This window comes from Bombina bombina, chromosome 2 (assembly GCF_027579735.1).
Source record: "Bombina bombina isolate aBomBom1 chromosome 2, aBomBom1.pri, whole genome shotgun sequence".
NCBI lineage: Eukaryota > Metazoa > Chordata > Amphibia > Anura > Bombinatoridae > Bombina > Bombina bombina.
In genome coordinates this window covers 809,631,167-809,653,964 of record NC_069500.1, presented here as the reverse complement: position 1 = coordinate 809,653,964, position 22,798 = coordinate 809,631,167, and the positions used below count along the sequence as shown (strand labels likewise).

General features: G+C 36.5%; 2 protein-coding genes across 4 annotated transcripts in view; one reads left to right on the top strand and one right to left on the bottom strand.

The window, feature by feature from the left end:
- SPPL2B (signal peptide peptidase like 2B) overlaps positions 1 to 16,388 on the bottom strand; it is a 160,945-nt gene extending 144,557 nt beyond the window's left edge. For all 3 annotated transcript variants that reach the window (XM_053703023.1, XM_053703024.1, XM_053703025.1), the window contains exon 1: positions 16,251 to 16,388. In XM_053703023.1, coding sequence (XP_053558998.1) covers positions 16,251 to 16,298 — 48 coding nt within the window. In that variant the 5' untranslated portion in view covers positions 16,299 to 16,388. The remainder of the gene's footprint in view (positions 1 to 16,250) is intronic.
- Positions 16,389 to 17,191: 803 nt separating this feature from the next.
- LSM7 (LSM7 homolog, U6 small nuclear RNA and mRNA degradation associated) overlaps positions 17,192 to 22,798 on the top strand; it is a 28,749-nt gene continuing 23,142 nt past the window's right edge. Inside the window, exon 1 of the mRNA XM_053703021.1 lies at positions 17,192 to 17,293. Within this exon, the coding sequence (XP_053558996.1) occupies positions 17,288 to 17,293 (6 nt within the window). The 5' untranslated portion in view covers positions 17,192 to 17,287. The remainder of the gene's footprint in view (positions 17,294 to 22,798) is intronic.

The window sequence follows — 22,798 nt, the reverse complement described above, 5'->3', positions numbered from 1 at the left end:
GGTTTTCATGAGCTGTAAGCCATAATCATCACAATTATGATAAATCACGGCGTGAACTATCTTGCTTTGCATGTAATGAGTGTATCTCATATATTAGTTCCACCTTTTAAGTTGCATTAGTGAAATAAATGAACTTTTGCACAATATTAAAATTTTTCGAAATTCACCTGTATATTTGTATGCATATAATACTTAGGTAGAATGTAGACCTACATTTTTTATAAAATATGACTGTCTGAGTGTATATATAATAAAAGTCTAAGGAAGCATGTAATTGACACAGGTGGTAGGGCAAACGGGAGGCAATAAACTAATAAGAGGCAAGGTTATTAGACATGCAAGTTAAAAGGATAAGAAACACAAAATGTTTATTTTGTGATTCAGATAAAGAATACAATTTTGAACAACTTTCCAACTTACTTCTAGTATTTAATTTGCTTCCTTCTCTTGTTATCTTTTGCTGAAAGGTTTTTTTTCTAGGTAAGCTCTGGAGCAGCAAAGCACCTAGGTTCTAGCTGCTGATTGGTTGCTGCATGTATATACACAGATTGTCAGTGGCTCACCCATATGTTCAGTTAGAAACTAGTAGTGCATTGCTGCTCCTTCAACAAATAATACCAAGAGAATGAAACAAATTAAATAATAGAAATAAATTAGAAAGTTCTTTAAAATAGTATTCTTTATCTGAATCATGAAACATTTTTGGGTTTCACGTCCCTTTAAGTATTTTACTCTTCCCAAGGATGTCAGCTTGTCCCACAATAAAATATTTCAGGTGATGATATATATAAGCAGGACAGCTAAGAGGGATAGAGAGGAGAGTTAGGATGTGTAACCCACACATCCACACAGCCTGTTTCTTCTTCTACAACAGCAAGGTCATCCACACAGCCTGTTTCTTCTTCTACAACAGCAAGGTCATCCACACATCCTGCAGCCTTTTTCTTCTTCTACAACAGCAAGTTCATCAACACATCCACACAGCCTGTTTCTTCTTCAACAACAGCAAGGTCATCCACACAGCCTGTTTCTTCTTCTACAACAGCAAGGTCATCCACACAGCCTGTTTCTTCTTCTACAACAGCAAGGTCATCCACACAGCCTGTTTCTTCTTCTACAACAGCAAGGTCATCCACACAGCCTGTTTCTTCTTCTACAACAGCAAGGTCATCCACACAGCCTGTTTCTTCTTCTACAACAGCAAGGTCATCCACACAGCCTGTTTCTTCTTCTACAACAGCAAGGTCATCCACACAGCCTGTTTCTTCTTCTACAACAGCAAGGTCATCCACACAGCCTGTTTCTTCTTCTACAACTGCAAGGTCATCCACACAGCCTGTTTCTTCTTCTACAACAGCAAGGTCATCCACACAGCCTGTTTCGTCTTCTACAACAGCAAGGTCATCCACAAAGCCTGTTTCTTCTTCTACAACAGCAAGGTCATCCACACAGCCTGTTTCTTCTTCTACAACAGCAAAGTCATCCACACAGCCTGTTTCTTCTTCTACAACAGCAAGGTCATCCACACATCCACACAGCCTGTTTCTTCTTCTACAACAGCAAGGTCATCCACACATCCACACAGCCTGTTTCTTCTTCTACAACAGCAAGGTCATCCACACAGCCTGTTTCTTCTTCTACAACAGCAAGGTCATCCACACATCCACACAGTCTGTTTCTTCTTCTACAACAGCAAGGTCATCCACACATCCACACAGCCTGTTTCTTCTTCTACAACAGCAAGGTCGTCCACACATCCTGCAGCCTGTTTCTTCTTCTACAACAGAAAGGTCGTCCACACATCCTGCAGCCTGTTTCTTCTTCTACAACAGAAAGGTCGTCCACACATCCTGCAGCCTGTTTCTTCTTCTACAACAGCAAGGTCGTCCACACATCCTGCAGCCTGTTTCTTCTTCTACAACAGCAAGGTCGTCCACACATCCTGCAGCCTGTTTCTTCTTCTACAACAGCAAGGTCATCCACACATCCTGCAGCTTGATTCTTCTTCTACAACAGTAAGGTCATCCACACATCCTGCAGCCTGTTTCTTCTTCTACAAGGGCAAGGTCATCCACACGTCCTGCAGCCTGTTTCTTCTTCTACAACATCAAGGTCATCCACATCCTGCAGCCTGTGTCTTCTATAACAGCAAAGACATCCTGCAAGTGCACTGCAAGCCTGTGTCTTTTACAACAGCAAGGCCAGCCATTCAGCCAGTGTCTTCTATAACAGCAAGGTCAGTCATTCAAAGCCAGTGCCTTCTACAACAGCAAGGTAAGTCATCCAGAGCCAGCATATTCTACAACTGCAAGGTCAGTCTCCTCCAGTGAAAGCCAGTGTTGCCTCAGTCTCAAATAAACATGATGATGAGCAAGCCCATTGTTGTCTTCTTCATATTCAATTAATTTCAAGTGTAAGCCTGTGGTCTCTTATCTCTCAATCCAGGTGACTGAATCATCAAGCCCATTGTTGTCTTCTTTACATTCAAGTGCAAGTCTGTGGTCTCTTATCTTAATTGCAGCAGAAACAGATCATTCTTCTTGATCCAAAATAATTATTAGAAAATCTTTAGGAAGCTTTTTCAAGACTGCTTCAGCTGTGTCATCTCTGCAACTTGAAGACGCTATACTAGCATCATCAGAGCTAAGCTAACAGCTAACTGGATCATCAAGCCTATTCAATTGTTGTCTTTCTATTCAAGTGCAAGCCTGTGGTCTCTTGTCTCTCATTGTGCCACCCTACTGATCCTGGAAGTGTGTGCGGTAGACGGTGGTATAAATCTCATTTTTTGTGCCAGCTAGTAGTGTATGCGGTAGATAAAATTCAAGATGAGTTCTGAAGAGCTGTCCGTGTCCAACAATAACGATGATAACGACTTGGTGCCAAAGAAAAATTCAACAACAGTTGTTTGGGAATATTTTGGATTCAGAAAAGATGATGTGACACAGAACCAAGTAATCTGCAAGACTTGTGGCATGAGTGTTGCAGCAAAACAAAGTAACACAAAAAACCTGTCCCAGCACCTTAAACAGCCGCATAAGGAAATCTTTGAATAATGTGTGGCAAAAAACCCTGACAGAGAAAAGACAACACAAAAACGCTGTTAAGATAAAGTTGAGCAGCAACAATCAATCATAAAGGCATTTGCAAGCACATCCCTATTTGAGAAGACCTCAAAAAGGCATAGAGAAATAACCAACGCTATTGAATATTATATATGCAAAGACATGGTGCCTGCATACACGGTTAGTAAAGAAGGCTTTAAAAAAATGACACCCACTCGACAAGAGATACCAACTGTCATCTCGCAATTACTTCTAATAGTTGCAATCCCAGAAATGTATGCAAAATGCAAAGCTGTAGTTGAATCTGAGATAAAACAATTGAAATACTATGCAACAACAACAGATATGTGGTCAAGCCGAACAATGGAGCTATATACGAGTTTATCCTGGTTATAAGTGACTAGCGCCTAGATTAGTATACCGGCTACACTATAAATAGACCCCCTAACTGGGTCCTACAAGAGATTCAAGGCAAATGGGATATAGGAGCACCAAAGGCTTAGGTATACACCAGGTTACAAATGTGGTTATTCACCTCTGAGTCTTAATTGTCAGTGTGTACCACAAACTCAAAAGTACATTGGGCAATGTGAGTGTAATCTCAGTCTAAGGAGGTCAAAGACTAAATAAGTATCGATAAAATTATATTTAATCAACATATAATCAAAAACATAAATAAAACAGACCGAATACTACAAATTAAATGAATTAATAATAGTTAAAAATTGATTTAGATAAAATCAAAAAGCAATACTTAAAAATAGATCAATAAACCCTCAACTTATGGGTGTGTATATTAAAAATTTCCATATAATGTAATATGTAGCCCAAAAATTTAATAGATACCGGTATGATTGAAGGGTGTGTAAAAAACATATTCCATATTCTTTTTTTTATTTCCCAATTTTAAAAAAATGCTTTGGAGAAGAAAAAAAAAATTCAACTTTACTGTCCCTTTAATATAAAATCACATTTATCAAGGCCAGTAGGTTTAATATATCAGGCGTAACATGAGGCCAGTAAATGTTAAAATGGGCTTCCCATTTAAAGCAAGATTTGCAAACTTATTGACTTCGCTCCCATCGGGAACTGCATTGTGTGCTAGCAATGACTGACCTGAGCTCTACATGTGCCTGCAGTTTTCATTCTGCTGACTGGAGGTTCTCTTGTGCTTGAAACTAAAGAACAGAGATCGTGTTTATTAACATCACAAGAGAATTGCAAACTATTATGTATCTACAGGTCCACTATGATCAGTGTAGTGACGATGAGATGATACTGTTTCTTTGACAGTAAAACAGTATTAGTAATGAACAGCAAAAATGTCCCAAATGTAACAATTTATATAATATACTATTGAAGAAAAACCATCACTTATAGGCTTCAGCCGAAATAAGCTTAAAGGGACAGACTTTCATTAATCAGATAGGCCATGTAATTTTAAACAACTTTCCAATTTACTTTTAATCACCAATTTTGCTTTGTTCTCTTGGTATTCTTAGTTGAAAGTTAAACCTAGGAGGTTAATATGCTAATTTCTTAGACCGTGAATGCCACCTCTTATCTGAATGCATTTTGACAGTTTTTCACCACTAGATGGTGTTAGTTCATGTGTGCCATATAGATAACCTACCTAGGAGTCAGCACTGATTGGCTAAAATGCAAGTCTGTCAAAAGACCTGAAATAAGGAGGCAGATTGCAGAGGCTTAGATACAAGGTAATCACAGAAGTAAAAAAAAAAGTGTATTAATATAACGTGTTAGTTATGCAAAACTAGGGAATTGGTAATAAAGGGATGATCTATCTTGTAAAACAATACAATTTGTGGTGTAGACTGTACCTTTAAAGAGTTAGTAAAGTCAAAATTAATCTTTCATGGTTCAGATAAAGCATGCAATTTTAAAGGGACAGTATACACTCATTTTCATATAACTGCATGTAATAGACACTACTATAAAGAATAATATGCACAGATACTGATATAAAAATCCAGTATAAAACTGTTTAAAAACTTACTTAGAAGCTGTCAGTTTACCTCTGTTGAAAAGGTAGCTGGAAAGCCCACTGCAAGTGACAAATAAGACACTCCCCCCCCTCCCCCTTCTTTTGCATATGAAAAGACCCTTTACACAAACAGGAGCAAGCTGGAGTAGGTAGCTGAGCGTATTCACATAAAACTTTGGGGCTTGGTTAGGAGTCTGAAAATCAGAGCAATGTTATTTAAAAATAAGCAAAACTATACATTAATTTAAAAAAAAAACTTTATGGGCTATATAAATAGATTATCTACAAAACATTTATGCAAAGAAAAAATGAGTGTATAATGTCCCTTTAAATAACTTTCCAACTTAGAACCATAACAGCTCAGGAGTGTGCATGTCTCTTTAGTACTCTATGGCTACAGTTTTGCAACATTGGTTAACAAACCTACAAATAATGTTACAAAACACTACAGTCAGAGTACTAAAGATACGTGCACACTCCTGAGCTCTTATGAGCCTACTTAGTTTTACTCTTCAATAAAAGATACCAAGAGAAAGAAGCAAAATTTGATAATAGAAGTAAATTGGAAATTTGTTTAAAATGTCATGCTCTATCCGAATCATGAAAGTTTAATTTTGACTTTACTGTCCCTTTAAAATTTGTGTGAAACCAATTCAGGGCTGCAGTCTTATCAATATAAAGAAGTTACAGTCAGATAATAGCTCTGGCTTAAAAGGGACACTGAACCCAATTTTTTTCTTTTGTGATTCAGACAGAGCATGCAATTTTAGGCAACTTTCTAATTTACTCCTATTATCAAATTTTCTTCGTTCTCTTGCTATCTTTATTTGAAATAAAAGCCATCTAAGCTTTTTTGGGTTAAGAACTCTGGACAGCACTTTTTGATTGGTGGATGGATTTTTTCCACCAATCAGCAAGGACAACCCAGGTTGTTCACCAAAAATGGGCCGGCATCTAAACTTAGATTATTGCATTTCAAATAAAGATACCAAGAGAATAAAGAAAATTTGATAATAGGAGTAAATTAGAAAGTTGCTTAAAAATTCATGCTCTATCTGAATCACAAAAGAAAAATATTGGGTTCAGTGTCCCTTTAAGGTAACAATTAAACAAATTGATTGGATAGAGCATGACATTTAAAAAAAAAAAAAACTTTCTATTTTACTTATGTTATAAATTTTGCTTAGTTCTCTAGTTAAAGAGTAATTTGAGGTGAGCTCAGGAGCGTGTGTGTGACTTAAATTGATAGTAAATGTTACCGTTCTTGTAATGCTAGCCTGAATCTAACCAATAAATTAAATACAGCTTAATTCATCATTTAGAAGGGAATATGCCCTATAACAATTTTATTTTGTTCATTGTTCTACTACAATAACCCACTCCGGCTGCCCACCACAGAACTATTTTTTTTCCATTAGGTGACGTTTTCACCTCTTATCCAATAGCCATGCTCGTCATACGGCACTCAATATTTTCTGTGGAGAACACCGTTTAATATTTACTTGCATATAATTTGTGTTTAGCCCATGCAAAAAGGGTTACCAAAGTAGTCATAGGAGCAGCAATACACTACTGGGAGCTAGCTCCTAATTTATGGCTGCACATATATACCTTTTGTCATTGGCTTTCATGATGTGCCCAGCTAGCTGCCAGTAGTGAATTGATGTTCCTTCAACAAAGGATACTAATAGAACAAATCACATTTAATAATAGAAGGCAGAAAGTTGTTTAAAATGGTATGTTCTATCTGAATTATGAAAGCAACATTTTTGGTTTCATATCCCTTTAAATATATAATTAGTCCACTAAATAGTATAATTGCTTAAAGGGACATGAAACCCCCAAATCTTCTTTCGTGATTTTGAAAGAACATGCAGTTTTAAACAACTTTCCAGTTTACTTCTACTATTTAATTTGCTTCCTTCTCTTGTTATCTTTTGCTGAAAGGATTATATAGAAAAGGTGAGGAGCAGCAGAGAACTTAGGTTCTAGTTTCTGATTGGTGGCTGCATATATATATACACTGATTGTCATTGGCTCACCCATGTGTTGTTAGAAACTGTAAAGTTGTTTAAAATTGTATGTTCTACCTAAATCATGAAAGAAAATGTTGGGGTTTCATGTCCCTTTAATGCAATACTCTTGTTATTTTTTTGTATATTTTCCCCAGTTAAGTAGAACTGTCATGAAATCCAGCAGCAATGACATCTGCAATACATATCTGCAGTATTACAAAGAACACAAGGGACAGACCATTAAAACACTGCAGTGCACACCCCTACTGCTCTAAAGCGTTAGGACTTCCAGCTTGCATATGAAACAGATACAGATATCAGCTGGTCCTGAAACTGTAATATTCAGACAAGGGCATTGCGGGGGGAGAGAGTGAAGAGAGAGATTCTGATTGCTTATTTTATGAGCTTGCTCCGAGATCTTGAACAAATCTGTTGAGCCCTGTATTACACAACAGTTTGCTATTTCTCAATAGTGCAGGTGGTACAGTCCTCCTCTTCCAGTACTTATTTTGTTTAGTCCGTTATGTATTTATAAACTTACCATAATCTTTGTCATTTGTACCCAGCGCTACAGAATGTTGTGGTGCTATATAAATAAAATGTTCATTTAAAACAAAATACAAATAAAATTACAATACTGCCTGGTGACATAAAATCTGTAATAAAATTAATAATATAGGTGGCTATTTTGTCTGGAAATTCCTTTTTTTTTTCCCTCCCATTATTTTTTATGGACTGTCCAAAGCATAGAAATCTATATTCCCATTGATATCACTATTAGAACCTGACGTAACTATTCAAAATCGGTGTCAATGATTATTGCAACATGTCTTAGGGCTCCGTCTTCAAAACCCTCATATATATGTTCATTTCCATAACACTATATGGGTATTTCATTCTCTATATATACAGTACAGCTATAAACCTATCTTAACATAGTCTTAAAACCTGCCACTGTATTTGGGGAGTAACTGTGTCAAGGATTATGTGACATCTCTCAGGATTATGCTTAATCACTTTTTTTTTATCCAGCTACATTTTATGAGCATCTCAAACTGTAATGTGCAGTGTCATTACGTAGAACAACTATAATCCCTCTTAAAGAGAAATTATAGCCAAATTTGGAATGTATACGTGTGCATTTCAGTTTTGAAAAGAAGCATTTGTGCAGTATACAGGTATTAACAAAAATGCTTCTTGTAAGAGATACAGCTTTTTAAAAATGATCTGTGCACCAGTATTTAAAACACAGCACTTGCTCCGAGAGCCTAAGTTGCTTGCTTCATCTGGTAATTATTCAATTTGCATCATTGCTAACATGATACAAGTAGAGTTGCCACCTTTTACCCTGCTAATTCCTGGACATGTTGAGGGGATGGGGCCTGGCTTCACATTCACAATAAACCCTTAAAGTGGACCCTCTGTATTAGGCTTTCACAACGGGGCCCTCGGGTTGCCCCTATAATGTATCAGACTGACACTGTGTCCTCAAGTGGCCCTTTTGTATCAGGCATCAGAATCTGTCCCTCAGGTGGCCCCTATGTATCAGGCTGTCTCAGTGGGCCCCTCAGGTTTTATTACAGTTATTTAGTGATCTAGTCCCATACCCCATCATTTGGTTTTCATACCGCCAGGTATATGTATACCCCATTTTAAGAACTCCTGATCTATGCTATGCTTGTCTTTATGTCACTTTAAATTTCCCTTCCCATTAAAGCCTATGTTCATTCTATCATTCTCTGTCAATCCACAAAACATGGCTATAACACATTTAATATCACTCTTGTAACCTGTTAGACTTTTTACAGAGAACGTTTGTGATACATCTCAAAGATTTGCTGCCTTAGAACTTTTAATTTTTCCTGCTATTAAAGTCTATGGGCATTCGATTCTGCCATTCACCCTTGTAATTCCATAGAACACAGCTCTAATCCACCTTAATATCACTATTAGAACATATTACTGAACTTGGGGAGCAACTGTGCCAAACACCTATGGCATACAAAAAAAAACCCTTCAATCTTATTTAATCTTTATTTTACAATCTGGTACTGTACTTGGGGATGGTATGTGTCAAATATCTAATATCTCTCAAAATTTTGTCTCCGTGCCACATTTAATGTTCCTATAGGCATTCAACTTTGTCATTCCATGGAACACAGTTATGATCCCACTAAATCTCACTCTTAGAGCCTGTTCCTGTACTTGGGGAGCACCTGTGCCAAATACTTGTGTGTGATGTGTCTTAAAGTTTAGTCTCCATGCCACGTTTCATTTCTGGTCCCAATAAACCGTATGGGCATTCCATTCTGTCATTCTTTTAGTATGTCACAAGCCGAGGACACATTCAGAAGCACAATTATTGAGAGAAATGGCTTACTTTAAAGCAAGTTGTAAATGGAAAAATCAATTCCTATTTATAATTCCTGCATTCTATTAATATGCTTCACTGACATACACCCTTTCCATTTCCCGAATAGGCTTAAACCGAAGGAAAATGCAATCATTTAAGACAATGTGTGTAATAACTGGACAAAACCCCAACAGTTATAACATCTGTATCCATCTGCATTTAGAAGAAATGGTTAAAGTGGCTACATTACAACATGGTATCTTCAAGCTTGCTGCAATGTTTTTTATATGGAATGAGAACTGAATGTTTTGTGACAAAGTACTCCTTGCATTTTGCTCACATTTTGAAACTATCATCCTAACAATGCAAAATCCTATCTTTTGATCGCCCTAAAAAATGGCGATAACCTGTGGCTGCATTAAAAATGCAGTTTAACCTGAGGGGGAATGGGGGCTCTAAAAGAGCCCCCTATCCATCCCCTCTATTTGGGCTAGAGTGGCATACATCTATTTCAAATAAGGGGTGACTTGCCCCCAAGGATGCAACTGATCACCTATTTTAACAACGAAAAGGAAGCACTGGTACACAAATAGGTTTATAAAATTCCCCCTACCATGAACCTGCTAGCCAGTATCCCTTTAAAACATTACAAAATCACAGTATGTATCACAAATAAATTATAAATGCAATATGCATATGCTAAAATTTTATCAAGACAATTTTAATTAATAAAAAAAAATCGAAACATACATACAAAACATTCATAGCTTTGAGTAAATAAAACAGAAAATAATAAAATAGATGGTTAATAACATAGAAATATCATTTCATGAAGATTGCTTGATAAGAGATACATAAAATGTCTCTTAATAGAGCCAAGTACTCTATAACGAGTCCGCAAAATTAAAGTTCAGGGATAAACGCTTCCAGAGCTGGTGATGCCTAGAGGCAAAAAGAGACAGGGAAGGTCTCGTTACAGGCGGTAAAACAGTTGACAAAATGGTGTAATTAGATACTTACATCGGATATCTTAGTTTTCGCTCCTGTACATTTCGGCTGTTTGGCGTGTTGCATATAGCATTGCTCGCAACTTTAACACAGACTGTTACCGCTCCCCTTCCTACACATGCTCCTACAGGTGCTCCTTAAAGGATTACTTTCTGTTATAATTTTTAAGCTAAACAACTAACATATTAAAGTTAATAAACATTAATTAAAACCTACTGACCTATATTTTCTCCAAAACAAAGTTTCATAACGTTCTAAAAGTTATATCTTTTATTCGCCGATGATGTCACGTTATCCTGCCCACTATTTTCAGCACTGCATGTTCAAAATACTTAAACCAATAACTTTGTGTTTAAAGCGCCATTTTGAAACCTAGGTATTGTAAACGGATTGGTACAGAGCAAAGGATACCCACGGAGTGGGTTTGGAAAACAAATTTGCAGACAAGATTTCTGATATACGGTAGAGATATGTTAATGAAATGCTATTGATAAAAAGTGTATTTGGAGTAGTTAGTTAGTAACTGGCCTAGAAAATATTTACTTACAGTGGCCCTTTAAGGACAAAGTACACGGGACCAATGATTGAGCTTGGTCCTCTGTACTTTATCCGTAAGGAGCACCACTATCACTTGTGGATATTTGGAAATCTACAGGAGCGAAAATTAAAATATCCAGTGTATTCTGTTTTACCGCCTGTAACGAGACCTTTCCTGTCTCTTTTTGCCTCTAGACATCACCAGCTCTGGAAGCATTTATTCCTGAACTTTAATTTTGAGGACACGTTAGAGTACTTGGCTCTATTAAGAGACATTTTATGTATGTGTATCTTTTATCAAGCGTTCTTCATGAAATGTTATTTCTATGTTATTAACCATCTATTTTTATTCATTTTCTGTTTTATTTACTCAAAGCTTTGCATGTTTTTTATGTATGTTTCAATTTTTTTATTAATTAAAATTGTCTTGATCAAATTTTAGCATATGCATATTGCATTTATAATTTATTTGTGATACTGCGCTTTTGAAGTTTATTAGCTAGCGGGTTCATTGTAGGGGGAATTTTATAAACCTCTTGCAACTGATCACCACCTGCCCCACTATAAAATAAAGTGATTCCTAGTGGTGGGGGAGGGGATATAAAAAAGGGAATTCTGTCTTTCAAAAGAGAGGTCACACCCCACTCTAATCTTCAGTTGACTGCCCCAAGTATACACCCATGCTGTGTTTAAAGAGGGGGCACTTTTAGAGCCCCTTCATAAAACACAAAGAGGAAAACACCATTTTTCCCAGAGTGGTCTCATACTCCTGACCTAATGTATTTTAATGTATGAAGGCAGTGACCTCAAAAGGTGCCCCTATTCCCTAAAGACATCATACAATACAAGTAAACAATACCCCTCACATGAAAGAGGGGATTACCCATAATCAAAATGAGTGATCTCATGCCTATTCAAATAGCAAGTGATTGCCAAGAAATAGCAATCACCTGTATACCTGTTGCCTTTTACAGACCTCTGGGCTATACATGGGACCCTTTGCACACAAAGAAATATGCACTACGATGGGGCAAGTGACCCTTCTTATGAAAGAGGTGAGGCCACTTTTTCAAAGGAAGGGTCACATGTCCGGGTGGTTACTAGCTAACCACTGTGTCAGAGAGGTGGGGTATCCCCCACAATTCATAAATAAACTTGAGACCACTTATTTGAAATCTGCAATCCTGCTCTTTCAAATGAGTTGTGTTGTCTCCGCTCATTACTAACTGATGGTTATAATAATGACATACCTCTCACATTTGGTTCTATTTTGGGGGCTTTTTTTATAGGCCTTTATTACCCCCTTGACATAATAATACATCATAAGACCCTGCATTTGAAAGAGTGGGGTGTCACTATTTAAATAAAGGGTTTCATTCCTTATAGCTATGAATGGATTGCCATAGTAAGACAGTAACTGCTAGCCTCATGTTGGTGTGCTATTAATGTCGGGGCTCATAGATAGATGTTGGAACTAATACAAAATGTAAGAATTAAAATAAAGATGAGAACTGGAAGAACATAAAGATGGTGATATTTTGTGAAATTCTATATAGGATGACTTTTGGTATAACTTTTTTTTTTTTTTAAATATTTTTTGCTATGTTGAGTGAGTTTGGACATGGATAGTTACATGCATATATTGCCAAAATAGGTTAAGCCACCCCTCTGGGAAGTCAGAATTATAAGTAATTTTAAATGTATGTAATATTTGTATAGTTAAATATTTACTGCTACTAATTTCTGAATAAATTGCAAAATGATAGTGACCGTCATGAATACCTCATGATTTAAATACCGGTACTAATGGGTTATTTTTTTTAGCTTGTGTGCCGAAAACATTTGTTTTTCCGAAGAAATTTGTAGCTGTGTTTTCCCTTAGATAAGCCAGAGCCTCATAAATAGTTTGTAAGATCCGCAAGAGAGAACTTTATATAGTCTAATTGGTCAGTTATTGCCCCAACCTTTCAGCACAGAGAATGATGGAACACAGTGCCTCCATGCAGGAATTAGCCTGAGGTCATTGACAGGACAACCAGCCTTGCAAATAAATATACGTTTATATGTTATAATGCCTCAAACATAAAGAATGCAAAATATATGGTGTACTGTTTGGTATCAAAATACTTCTCACAACATCACTTAGGGATTGCTTATCTGTGTATATGAAATAGATATACATATCAGAAGTTATAAGAGGTTATATAATTTCAGCCAAAGACTCTGAACTTTATGACACGTCATAAAAAAAGAGGGGAGTGGATATTTCTGGCCCCTCTGTAAGAAAGTTGGGTCAAGCAATTTGATATCAGAGAAACAGGTATAAAATGTGTCTAACAATACAAGTTGTTCTTTCTACATGGGAGGCTGTTACAGCATGAGTAACCATCTTTTCTTGCCAATTTCCCCTGACACAGACATATAAGCTAAGAAAGTTTAGGTCTGTTATTTCTCCTTTTTATTTTTAAAACGATTTGTGCATAATTCTATTTGTTAACATCTTTTTATTAATAATACACTGTGCATAATTTTTTTTCTTAATAAATCATTCCTTTATTAAGCTTTTGCCTTTGTCTAATATTTGAGCCACATTACTGAAAGAGACTGGTAGTGATTAGACTGTTTTTAGATTATTTTTGCTAAATTGTATTCTGGGATTTAATTTGTAAATCTGGGTTTCCTTAAAGGGACACTGTACCCAAATTGTTTTCTTTCATGATTCAGATAGAGCATGCAATTTTAAGCACCTTTCTAATTTCAAATTTTCTTTATTCTCTTGGTATCTATATTTGAAAAGCAAGAATTTAAGTTTAGATACCGGCCCATTTTTGGTGAACAACCTGGGTTGTCCTTGCTGATTGGACAGCACCAATAAACAGGTGCTGTCCATGGTTCTGAACCACAAATTGGCTGGCTCCTTAGCTTAGATGTCTTCTTTTTCAAATAAAGAAAGCAAGAGAACGAAGAAAAATTGATAATAGGAGTAAATTAGAAAGATGCTTGCTCTATATGAATCACAAAAGAAAAAAATTGGGTTCAGTGTCCCTTTAAGATTTCCCATATAATAAATCTTAAGTGGTGGCAGCTTAGAGATAGTTTAGTGTGGGTGGCATTAAAGGGGAGTTTGGGCATTTTATCTAAGTCTAGGACAGACTAGAGAGAGTGTTGTTAACCCTTGCACCCACTGAGGCAAGTCACAGGCTTGCCTAGAGTGGCTAGATTGTGACAGATTTGTTAACCCTTTCTGTGCCAAACAAGTGACTGGTGCAGGGTTGCTTAAAAGGGACATGAAACACAAAAATGTAATTTCATGATTTAGATAGAGAATATAATTTTAAACAACTTTCCAATTTACTTATATTATTTAATTTGCTTTCTTCTCGTTATACTTTGCTGAAAAGTTTATCTAGCCAAGCTCAGAAGCGGCAAAGAATATATATATATATATATATATATATATATATATATATATATATATATATATATATATATATATATAGTCATTGGCTCACCCATGTGTTCAGTTAGAAACCAGTAGTGCATTGCTGCTCCTTTAACAAATGATACCAAGAGAATAAAACAAATTAGATAATAGAAGTAAATTGGAAAGTTGTTAAAAATTGTATGTTTTGTCTGAATCATTAAAGAAAAAATTTGTGTTTCATGTACCTTTAACCCTGGTCGTCACAGTGACAAAAATAATAAATGTTCTCTTTCGGGTTTTTAATTGTTGTATTTAATTTAACAATATAAATATAAAATTAAAATTATACATTTTGCTGTTTTAGGAAGATAAATAGATGCTAAATGTGAGCTAATAAAATGTGTTTGAAATATTTAGGCATTATTTACTCCTGTGCAGCTTTTTACTATGTACACCTTAGAAAATGACACAAACATTTTTTTTTATCATTTTTTTTTTGTTTTTTGGTGGGGGGCGAGGTTTGCATTTCCTATGGTGTAATTTTCTCTTATTATGATAACTCTGCTAACTAAATTATTTTCTAAAAATGCTTGGGTCTGCTAAAAAAAGGCATTTTAAAGGGTCATAGTCGAAAATGACATGCTCTAATTCATTACAGCATGTAACTTTAAAGGGACATGAAACCCTCATTCTCTTGGTATCTTTGTTTGAAAAGCAGGAATGTAAGCTTAGGAGCTGGTCAATTTTAAGTTCAGCACCTGGGCAGTGCTTGCTGATTGGTGGATAAATGTAGCCACCACTCAACAAGTGCTACCCAGTGTATCTTTTCAAATAAAGATACCAAGAGAATGAAGGAAAATTGATAATAGGAGTAAGTTAGAAAATTGCATGCTCTATCTGAATTATGAGGGGGGAAAAAAGATTTCATATCCCTTTAAATAGCAGATCTTTATTTTGTTTTGGAAAACAACATCCAGTGTAAGCAACCAATTTCACATGGATATATATACAGGTCAATTATTTTAACATGCTGCTGCATTAACTATAATATTAGAATATTAAAAATCACTTTGTGTTGAGATTTCTGATCACTGGAAATATAAAAAACTGACTACAAGATACTTTAATTAGAACAATATTTTCTGATAGAGATGTTTCAAAAAGATAGATCGACTTTATGGATGCTTAGGAAGCACTGGATCGAGATTTCCCTAGTGATGCTAACCACCTTGCCAGATACATTATAATGACTCACTTGTTAAAAGGATACTAAATCCAATATTTTTCTTCAATGATTCAGGTAGAACATACAATTTTAAGCAACTTTCTAATTTACGCAACATTTTTTCTTCATTCTCTTGCTATCATTATTTAAAAAGAAGCAAAATGAGGCTTAGAAGCCGGCCCATTTTTGGTTGAGAACCTGTGTTACACTTGCTTATTGGTGGCTGAATGTAGTCACCAATAAGCAAGCACTATCCAGTGTGCTGAACCTAAAATGAGTCGGCTCCTAAGCTTTTACATTCCAGATTTTTAAATAAAGATAGCAAAAGAACAAAGAAATAATTATAATAGGAGTAAATTAGAAAGTTGCTTATAATTGCATGTTCTATCTGAATTATTAAAGAAAATGAATTGGGTTTAGTAACTCTTGAAGCAGGGCTAGCAAAGCCTCCTAAACAATGTACTTCATTATAGCTTTCCTGTACGGATGCTGCTATCTCACCAGGTACTGTTGGATGTTTGTGTCCATGTACAGTATTTTTATTATGCAAGGAATGCTGAATAAGAACGCAGACAAGCAAAGCGAGTGCAGCAGTTATAAAAGGAGGCAGCCACTCACCTCAGTCACCAAGAGACCCCAGGACAGCAGGAGGCGTAGAGGCCTCATCTTACCGGCTGGGAAATCTCACACAGCCAGAACCGAGCACACAAACAGTCATCTACCAGCCAGCGCCATGATCTGCGCATGCGCACTAAGCAAAACCACCCAAATTCTGCCCCTCACGTCATAACTACAATACACCATGGCCAAACCTCCTAAGTACTAGACTAATACAAAACAGGAGGCGGGTCTGACATGAGTAGAGACCACACCCACACACTGAATCTGTTGTTTTGGCAGAGGGCATGTCATTTTAATTAACACAAGATTTTTAAAGGCGTATTGAAAATAAGTACGTTAGAACAAAATAAATTATATTTGTACCATACTGTGGCAGATACTGCAGAAATATCTTAGAAATTACATGAGCCTCTTTCATTGGGTTGGGTAACATTGGACCACAGTGCCAGAAATACTTGTGGCAGATGCCAGCAATGTTAATAATTATTTGTAGTTAACTATAATTTAACAAGGGGTTGTTGCATTATATTTTACACTCACGGTACTAAACTGGTTTATTTTTCGTACAAAGAAAGGTGTGAAGAGTGTATGTGCCATATTATCTACTGGCAAATCATTTTAATGTAATGAAAATACTTTTTCCAATAAAAATGATGTCAAGACCCTGAATCTGTAATATTAACAAGTGATTTAATGTAGCGCACGTGCTGTGTCAATATAATCGGTGCATGTCTGATGTGTGACTAATCCCTAAATCCCCTTAGTCCTAGGGACGGAGAGGGATGAATTTGACGATTTGGACTCAACCATTAAAATAGGAGGGGTGAAACTTAGCATAGACATCCATATGTTTGTTTTTTATTCCGCATTAGGTTCTTATTAAAATGTTGTCAAAATGAAGGTGAATAGTGACAAAACTGAAATTATCGCTATATCTGTTGTAAATGGTAAAGTAGTGTAAATGACACACCCCCACCGACGGGTTAAAGTGGAAGAGTCTTTGAGGTAGGCACTAGGCACAGAGGCGCGGGAAGATGGCGGTAAGTAGCTGTGTTTATATTATAGTGTAGTTATGGTAAGTAACTGTTCGGATGTTGGAAACCGGATTATTTTTTTGTTAAAGGGCTATATATTATTATAGCCGTTCTTAAACTCATATTTAGTTTTGTGTATGTAACTGGTACTCATTGTATGGTGATCATTTGATTGAGATCATGTGTAAGCATGAACAGTTCCTGTTTGATACCCACTTAGTTGCACAACATTACTCAGTTTAAAACTGTACGAGCTTGTGTGGTTAAAAATGGTAAAAAATAAATAAAAAGAGGATACCCTCTGAATTCCACATAAAATGTCTCTTGTTTTAAAATATTTTTTAAAGAAATTCCATTATTTTATTTTACTTCTTTCCTGTAATTCTGAACATTTTGGATTTATTTATTTTTAATTATTTTCTGTAATTGTTCGATCTGTGCATACCCTCATGAATATATGTCCTTAATTGGCCTCTGCGTATGAATTAAGAGGGCATGCCCCTGGATAAAAAAAAAATAAAAGGGTAGAAAGGTCAAAATTAAAAGTGCATTTCAAATTGAAATAGAAGCATTTTTGCAATATTCTTCCATTAGCAAAAATGCTTTTAGTAAAAGTTATTGTTTTTCTGTGGCATACGCACATATCCTGTGAGGGCCGTGTATCAGTATTTAAACCCATGCTTGCTCAGAGAGCTGACATTGGTGTATTGCTTCTGAAGATGTCATTTGTGTCTACAATCTACTGCTGACCCTCTGAGAAGGTCTGGTGTTTGATTACAGGTGCATGGGCCTTCACAGGATATATGCATATGCTCTAGGGCAGTGCTTTCCAAACTGTGTGTCGGGACACACTAGTGTGTCGGCAGCAGTGTGTAAGTGTGTCCCTGCTTCAGCACAAATTTTTTTAAATTAAATAATTTTTTTTTTTAATTGTTTTTTGGTTTCTGACTTTCCACCTGCCTGCTACGCATATCACATGGTTAACACGTGATTGATACCTAGTGGGTCACAGATCATCTTAACCAATTGGCACAGCTCAGTGAGAACTGAAACTATTACCATTGGCGGATTTGGCGGCACATTGGCTCCTGACTGCACGTGTAGTCTCCTTAATTGGCTTGTGACTGGAAGTGTAGCCAGTGAGTGGGACAGCAGTGTGTTTGCAGTGTGGGCAGCTTAAACGCTGAGCTGAAGTCAGAAGTCAGTGGGATTTTTTTGCAGCTAGTAGTGCATTGCTGCTCCTGCTCTTGATATATGGATAGGAAGTGGAAGCTTAAAAATGCTTGATGATGAAATGCAAGTGTCTTTATCTAATAGTACACCAAATATTCTGAAACTGTGTTCATCCCATCAACCTCATAAATCCCATTAAAATAGTAAGTAGCTATTGGTGTTATTAAACTTTTTTTTTTTAATTCTTGCACATACATACTGTTACTTGTAAATACATTTTGTTATTATATAATTTATGTAAGTGTCCATATCTCTTAAAACAACTTAGCTTAACCTCCTTTTTGCTAGTACAACTGAATTACTGTGTTGCGAAATGATGTAAGTCTACAAAGTGTGTCACCAACATGAAAAGTTTGGAAAGCTCTGCTCTAGGGAAACAGTAATAGCTTTTACTAGAGGCATTTTTGCTAATGGAAGTATATAGCAAAAATGCCTCTATTTTAAATTCAAATGCACCTAGGCACATTTCATTGTTGACCTTTGTATCCCTTTTAAAAGTTTGAAAGTTTATGCTTTTAAATACTTACTTTATACTTGGACCTTTTGCAATATAGCCTGTAATTTATAAAAATGTAGAACATACATATGATCTGTTATATACTACCGTTAGACACTCTAGACAGAACTCTATTACACTAAGGAGTCTTTTTAGGCCATTTTTTTTTTTTTTTTTTTACAAAGATAATGTGCTATTGTGCTGGGAGGGGGGATATACTTTTAGAAACCAGTCCTTTCCACCAATAGAACTGTAGAAGTTGCCTTCATCAGCCAGTGAGAAACTGATACTCAAGTAATGTGTGCACAAACAGGCACATCTACTTTGTTTCAACATAGTTAAACGCTGTTTAACAATTATTATTTTATTTTTTTTAAGATACAATATCATGTATTCTGTGATATAACTGTTCCTTTACTGCCCTACAAATCTGCTCCCATTAGCCCTTTCGTGTCAGGGCTAAAGTGCCTACATCGGAACAACTGTTCCGATGTAGACAAATTGAAACCACACGATCGCAAGATTTCAATTATTGGATCGCGTCTGGGGGCGTCCCTACAACCATAGGAACGCCCTCCAGACCGCAATCAAATCCTGAAAGCACAGAAGGCTTCAGGACAGCCGTTAGCTATGATGTTCTATTCCGTCATAACGGTTTTAAAGCCCAGTGTAATTATGACGGAATAGAACGGCATAACGGCTTTAAAAGGTTAATTAGAACAGCTGTAAATATTGTGTATGTGTGTGCCCCAAGGCAGAACATAGTGATCTGAGATGTCATCGCAGAAAATGCAACATGTCTGCAGAAAGAACAGGACACATGCAGGAACTGTTAGTGCTTTAACTTTGCAGCACTGCTTCACATCAAGCTGATCTCTTGAAACAGCGCTGTGCTCTGGCTGCACTGTGTAAGTTTTCCTTAAAAAAGCGCATCCACAGCAAAGTGCTGTTTAAAGTGAACAGTCAAATATGCAGTAGAGCTGCAAAGCAGCCCATTGATTGTTGACTGGCTCTCAGATTGTTTTCAATCCCAGCCCCTAGCCTTTCCCACTCAGCTGTTTTTTCTTAATATAAGCCATTCTTATGAGCAATGCACCTTTTTTTTATTATTACATTTCTATGTTAGACCAAGAGAAAAGGAAACAAATTTATTCAAGAGACTTTTTACAATTTTTTTTTTATCTGCAGCTAATTTGCAATTTTTTTTTTTTTTTTTTTTTTTCCAAAATTTTCTTTTATTGAAAGTAAATTGCATACAAAATTAAAGAATCAAACAAAACAGGTTACAATAATACTATTGTCTCACAGTAAGGGAATAGTTAACATTGAGATGGACAAAATTGTGTCAGTAATGATCCCTACAGTTATCATCTATATTTATTGAATAAAAAGGAAAGGAGAGGAACAAAATTTTTCCTATTCAACATATTGCTTAATAGTATGCAGGTCTTAACTAAACATCATTTACTCCTTCTGAACACGGTTTAAGTAAAAATTTGCATAAAAGTATACATTCTGAGTATCTCACAGCCTATGAGCTAATGTGTCCGCTCTGCCGTATCAGATTACAATATTCTTCCCAAATAAAATTGATCCCAAGGAAATCGTCCAATCTCTTTGTGTTAGTGTATTGGTATTTTTCCATTGCTAATGTATTAGTGACTAGAGTCCGCCATTCTCTAACCGAGGGGACTTCCACTGACTTCCACTTCCTTGGGATGAGTCGCCTAGCACAATTTAGTAAAATAATCAGTAGCCTTTGTCTGAGTTTACATTTAATTTTGGGTAAGTTATTAAATAAAAATATGGTAGGTTCTAGGGGGAGGTCAATATTAATTACTTGTTTAATTACCAGCTGTATCTCCCTCCAGTATTGGTTGATATTGGGGCAAGTCCACCATATGTGTTGATAATCTCCTATGTCCCCACACTTTCTCCAGCATTTATTATTTCCTAATTTGTGTATAGCAGCTAATCTTACTGGGGTATAGTACCATCTAAGCATTAGTTTTAGATTCGACTCTAGTTGTGCTATAGATGACGTATGTGTGCTCATATTACTAAATATCCTGTTCCATTGTTCATGGGATATAGGCGTTTGTAGTTCTTCTGCCCACTTACTAGTATATGTCGGTAGGTCTCTAGAATGGTAGTCAAGTAATAGTTTATATATCCGTGAAAGGGAGCCTTTTGTATACGTATCAGCTTTACATATAGATTCAAAAGGGGATAAGGATCTGTAAAACTGGGTACGTTTGGTATGTGTAGTGAGATAATGTGATAGTTGAAAGTATCTAAACCAAGGTGTAAAGTAATTACCTAACGTTGCTTGTAGTTCAGCTTTTGGTTTAAGGGCTTTGTTTTCCATGGCCAGGCTACATGGTATGACATCGCGTAAGGATAAGCCCCTTTCATATAGAGTAGGGAATGACATTAACACCTCTGGGTTGTATTTCAGAGGAGTCAATGGTGACGGGATTCCAGAAATCCCTGGGGTATTGTTTATACATTTATCCCATATTTTAAACGTGTGTTTAGTCAGTGTGGAGTGGTGCAGGACCCTATGAATGTGCGGAATCCAGCAGCTGGCTCCCAGTTGCGAGTTTTGTGCTAGGTCGTGCTCTAGTGTTACCCACTCTTTATGTGTGCCATGTTTACACCAGTCAATGATTCTGGTTAGTGTACTTGCTATATAGTAATAGTGAAGATTTGGCATGCCCAATCCTCCCTTTAATCTAGAACGGTATATTATCGTTTTAGCTATTCTAGGGCGTTTATGTTGCCATAAAAAGGCATTCAATACGTTTTGAATCTTAGCGAGGAAGCCAACAAGGTTTTGTGTCGCCAGGATTGTAGCTCTTGTTGTATATTATTTAATAGAGGGATATAATTCGCTGTGTACAACAGTTGCGGATTATTTGTAATTTGGATACCCAGATATTTCAGTGAGCTTTTCTGATACTTAAAGTGATAAGTGGATTTTACATATTCAATCTCAAGATCCGTAACATTTACCCCCATAAATTCAGATTTAGCGGCATTGATCTTAAAAATTAGAAAGCCTACCATAGATTTGAAATTCCGAGTGTAATTCAGGCAGAGAGGTGGAAGGGTTAGTAATGGTCAAAAAGACATCGTCTGCGTACATGGATACTGTATAGGCCTTTTCTTGTATTGTTATGCCTGTGATTTTTGAGTTGTCTCTAACCCTAGCTGCCAAGGCTTCCATGGCCAAGGCGAATAGCAACGGGGATAAGGGGCATCCCTGCCGTGTGCCATTGCATATGGCAAAGGCTGGTGATAGCGAATTGTTTAGGCTAATTTTTGCGTTAGGGACCGTGTAGAGGGACATTATCTTTGAAATAAAGTTATCTGGGAAACCAAATTTGATTAAAATTAATTCAAGAAAATTCCAATTTAACCGATCAAAAGCTTTCTCCGCGTCCAAGGACGCGAAGATTGTTGGGACTTTGGCTTTTACCGAATGGTCTATTAGAGTTTGTATTTTAATAGTATTGTCCCTGGCTTCTCTGTAGGGTGTAAAGCCTACCTGGTTGCGATGTATCAGTTGTGGGAGTAGTTTGTTCAGGCGACCTGCCATAATTTTTGCATAAAGTTTCACGTCCGTGTTTAACAGTGATATAGGACGAAAATTGGGTGGGGTATCTGGAGTTTTCCCTGGTTTTGGGAGAACTATAATATGCGCCATTAACATAGTGGGTGGGAAGTGATTGGTAAATGTTACATTATTGTAGAGATTAAGTAGAATTGGGGCAAAGGTC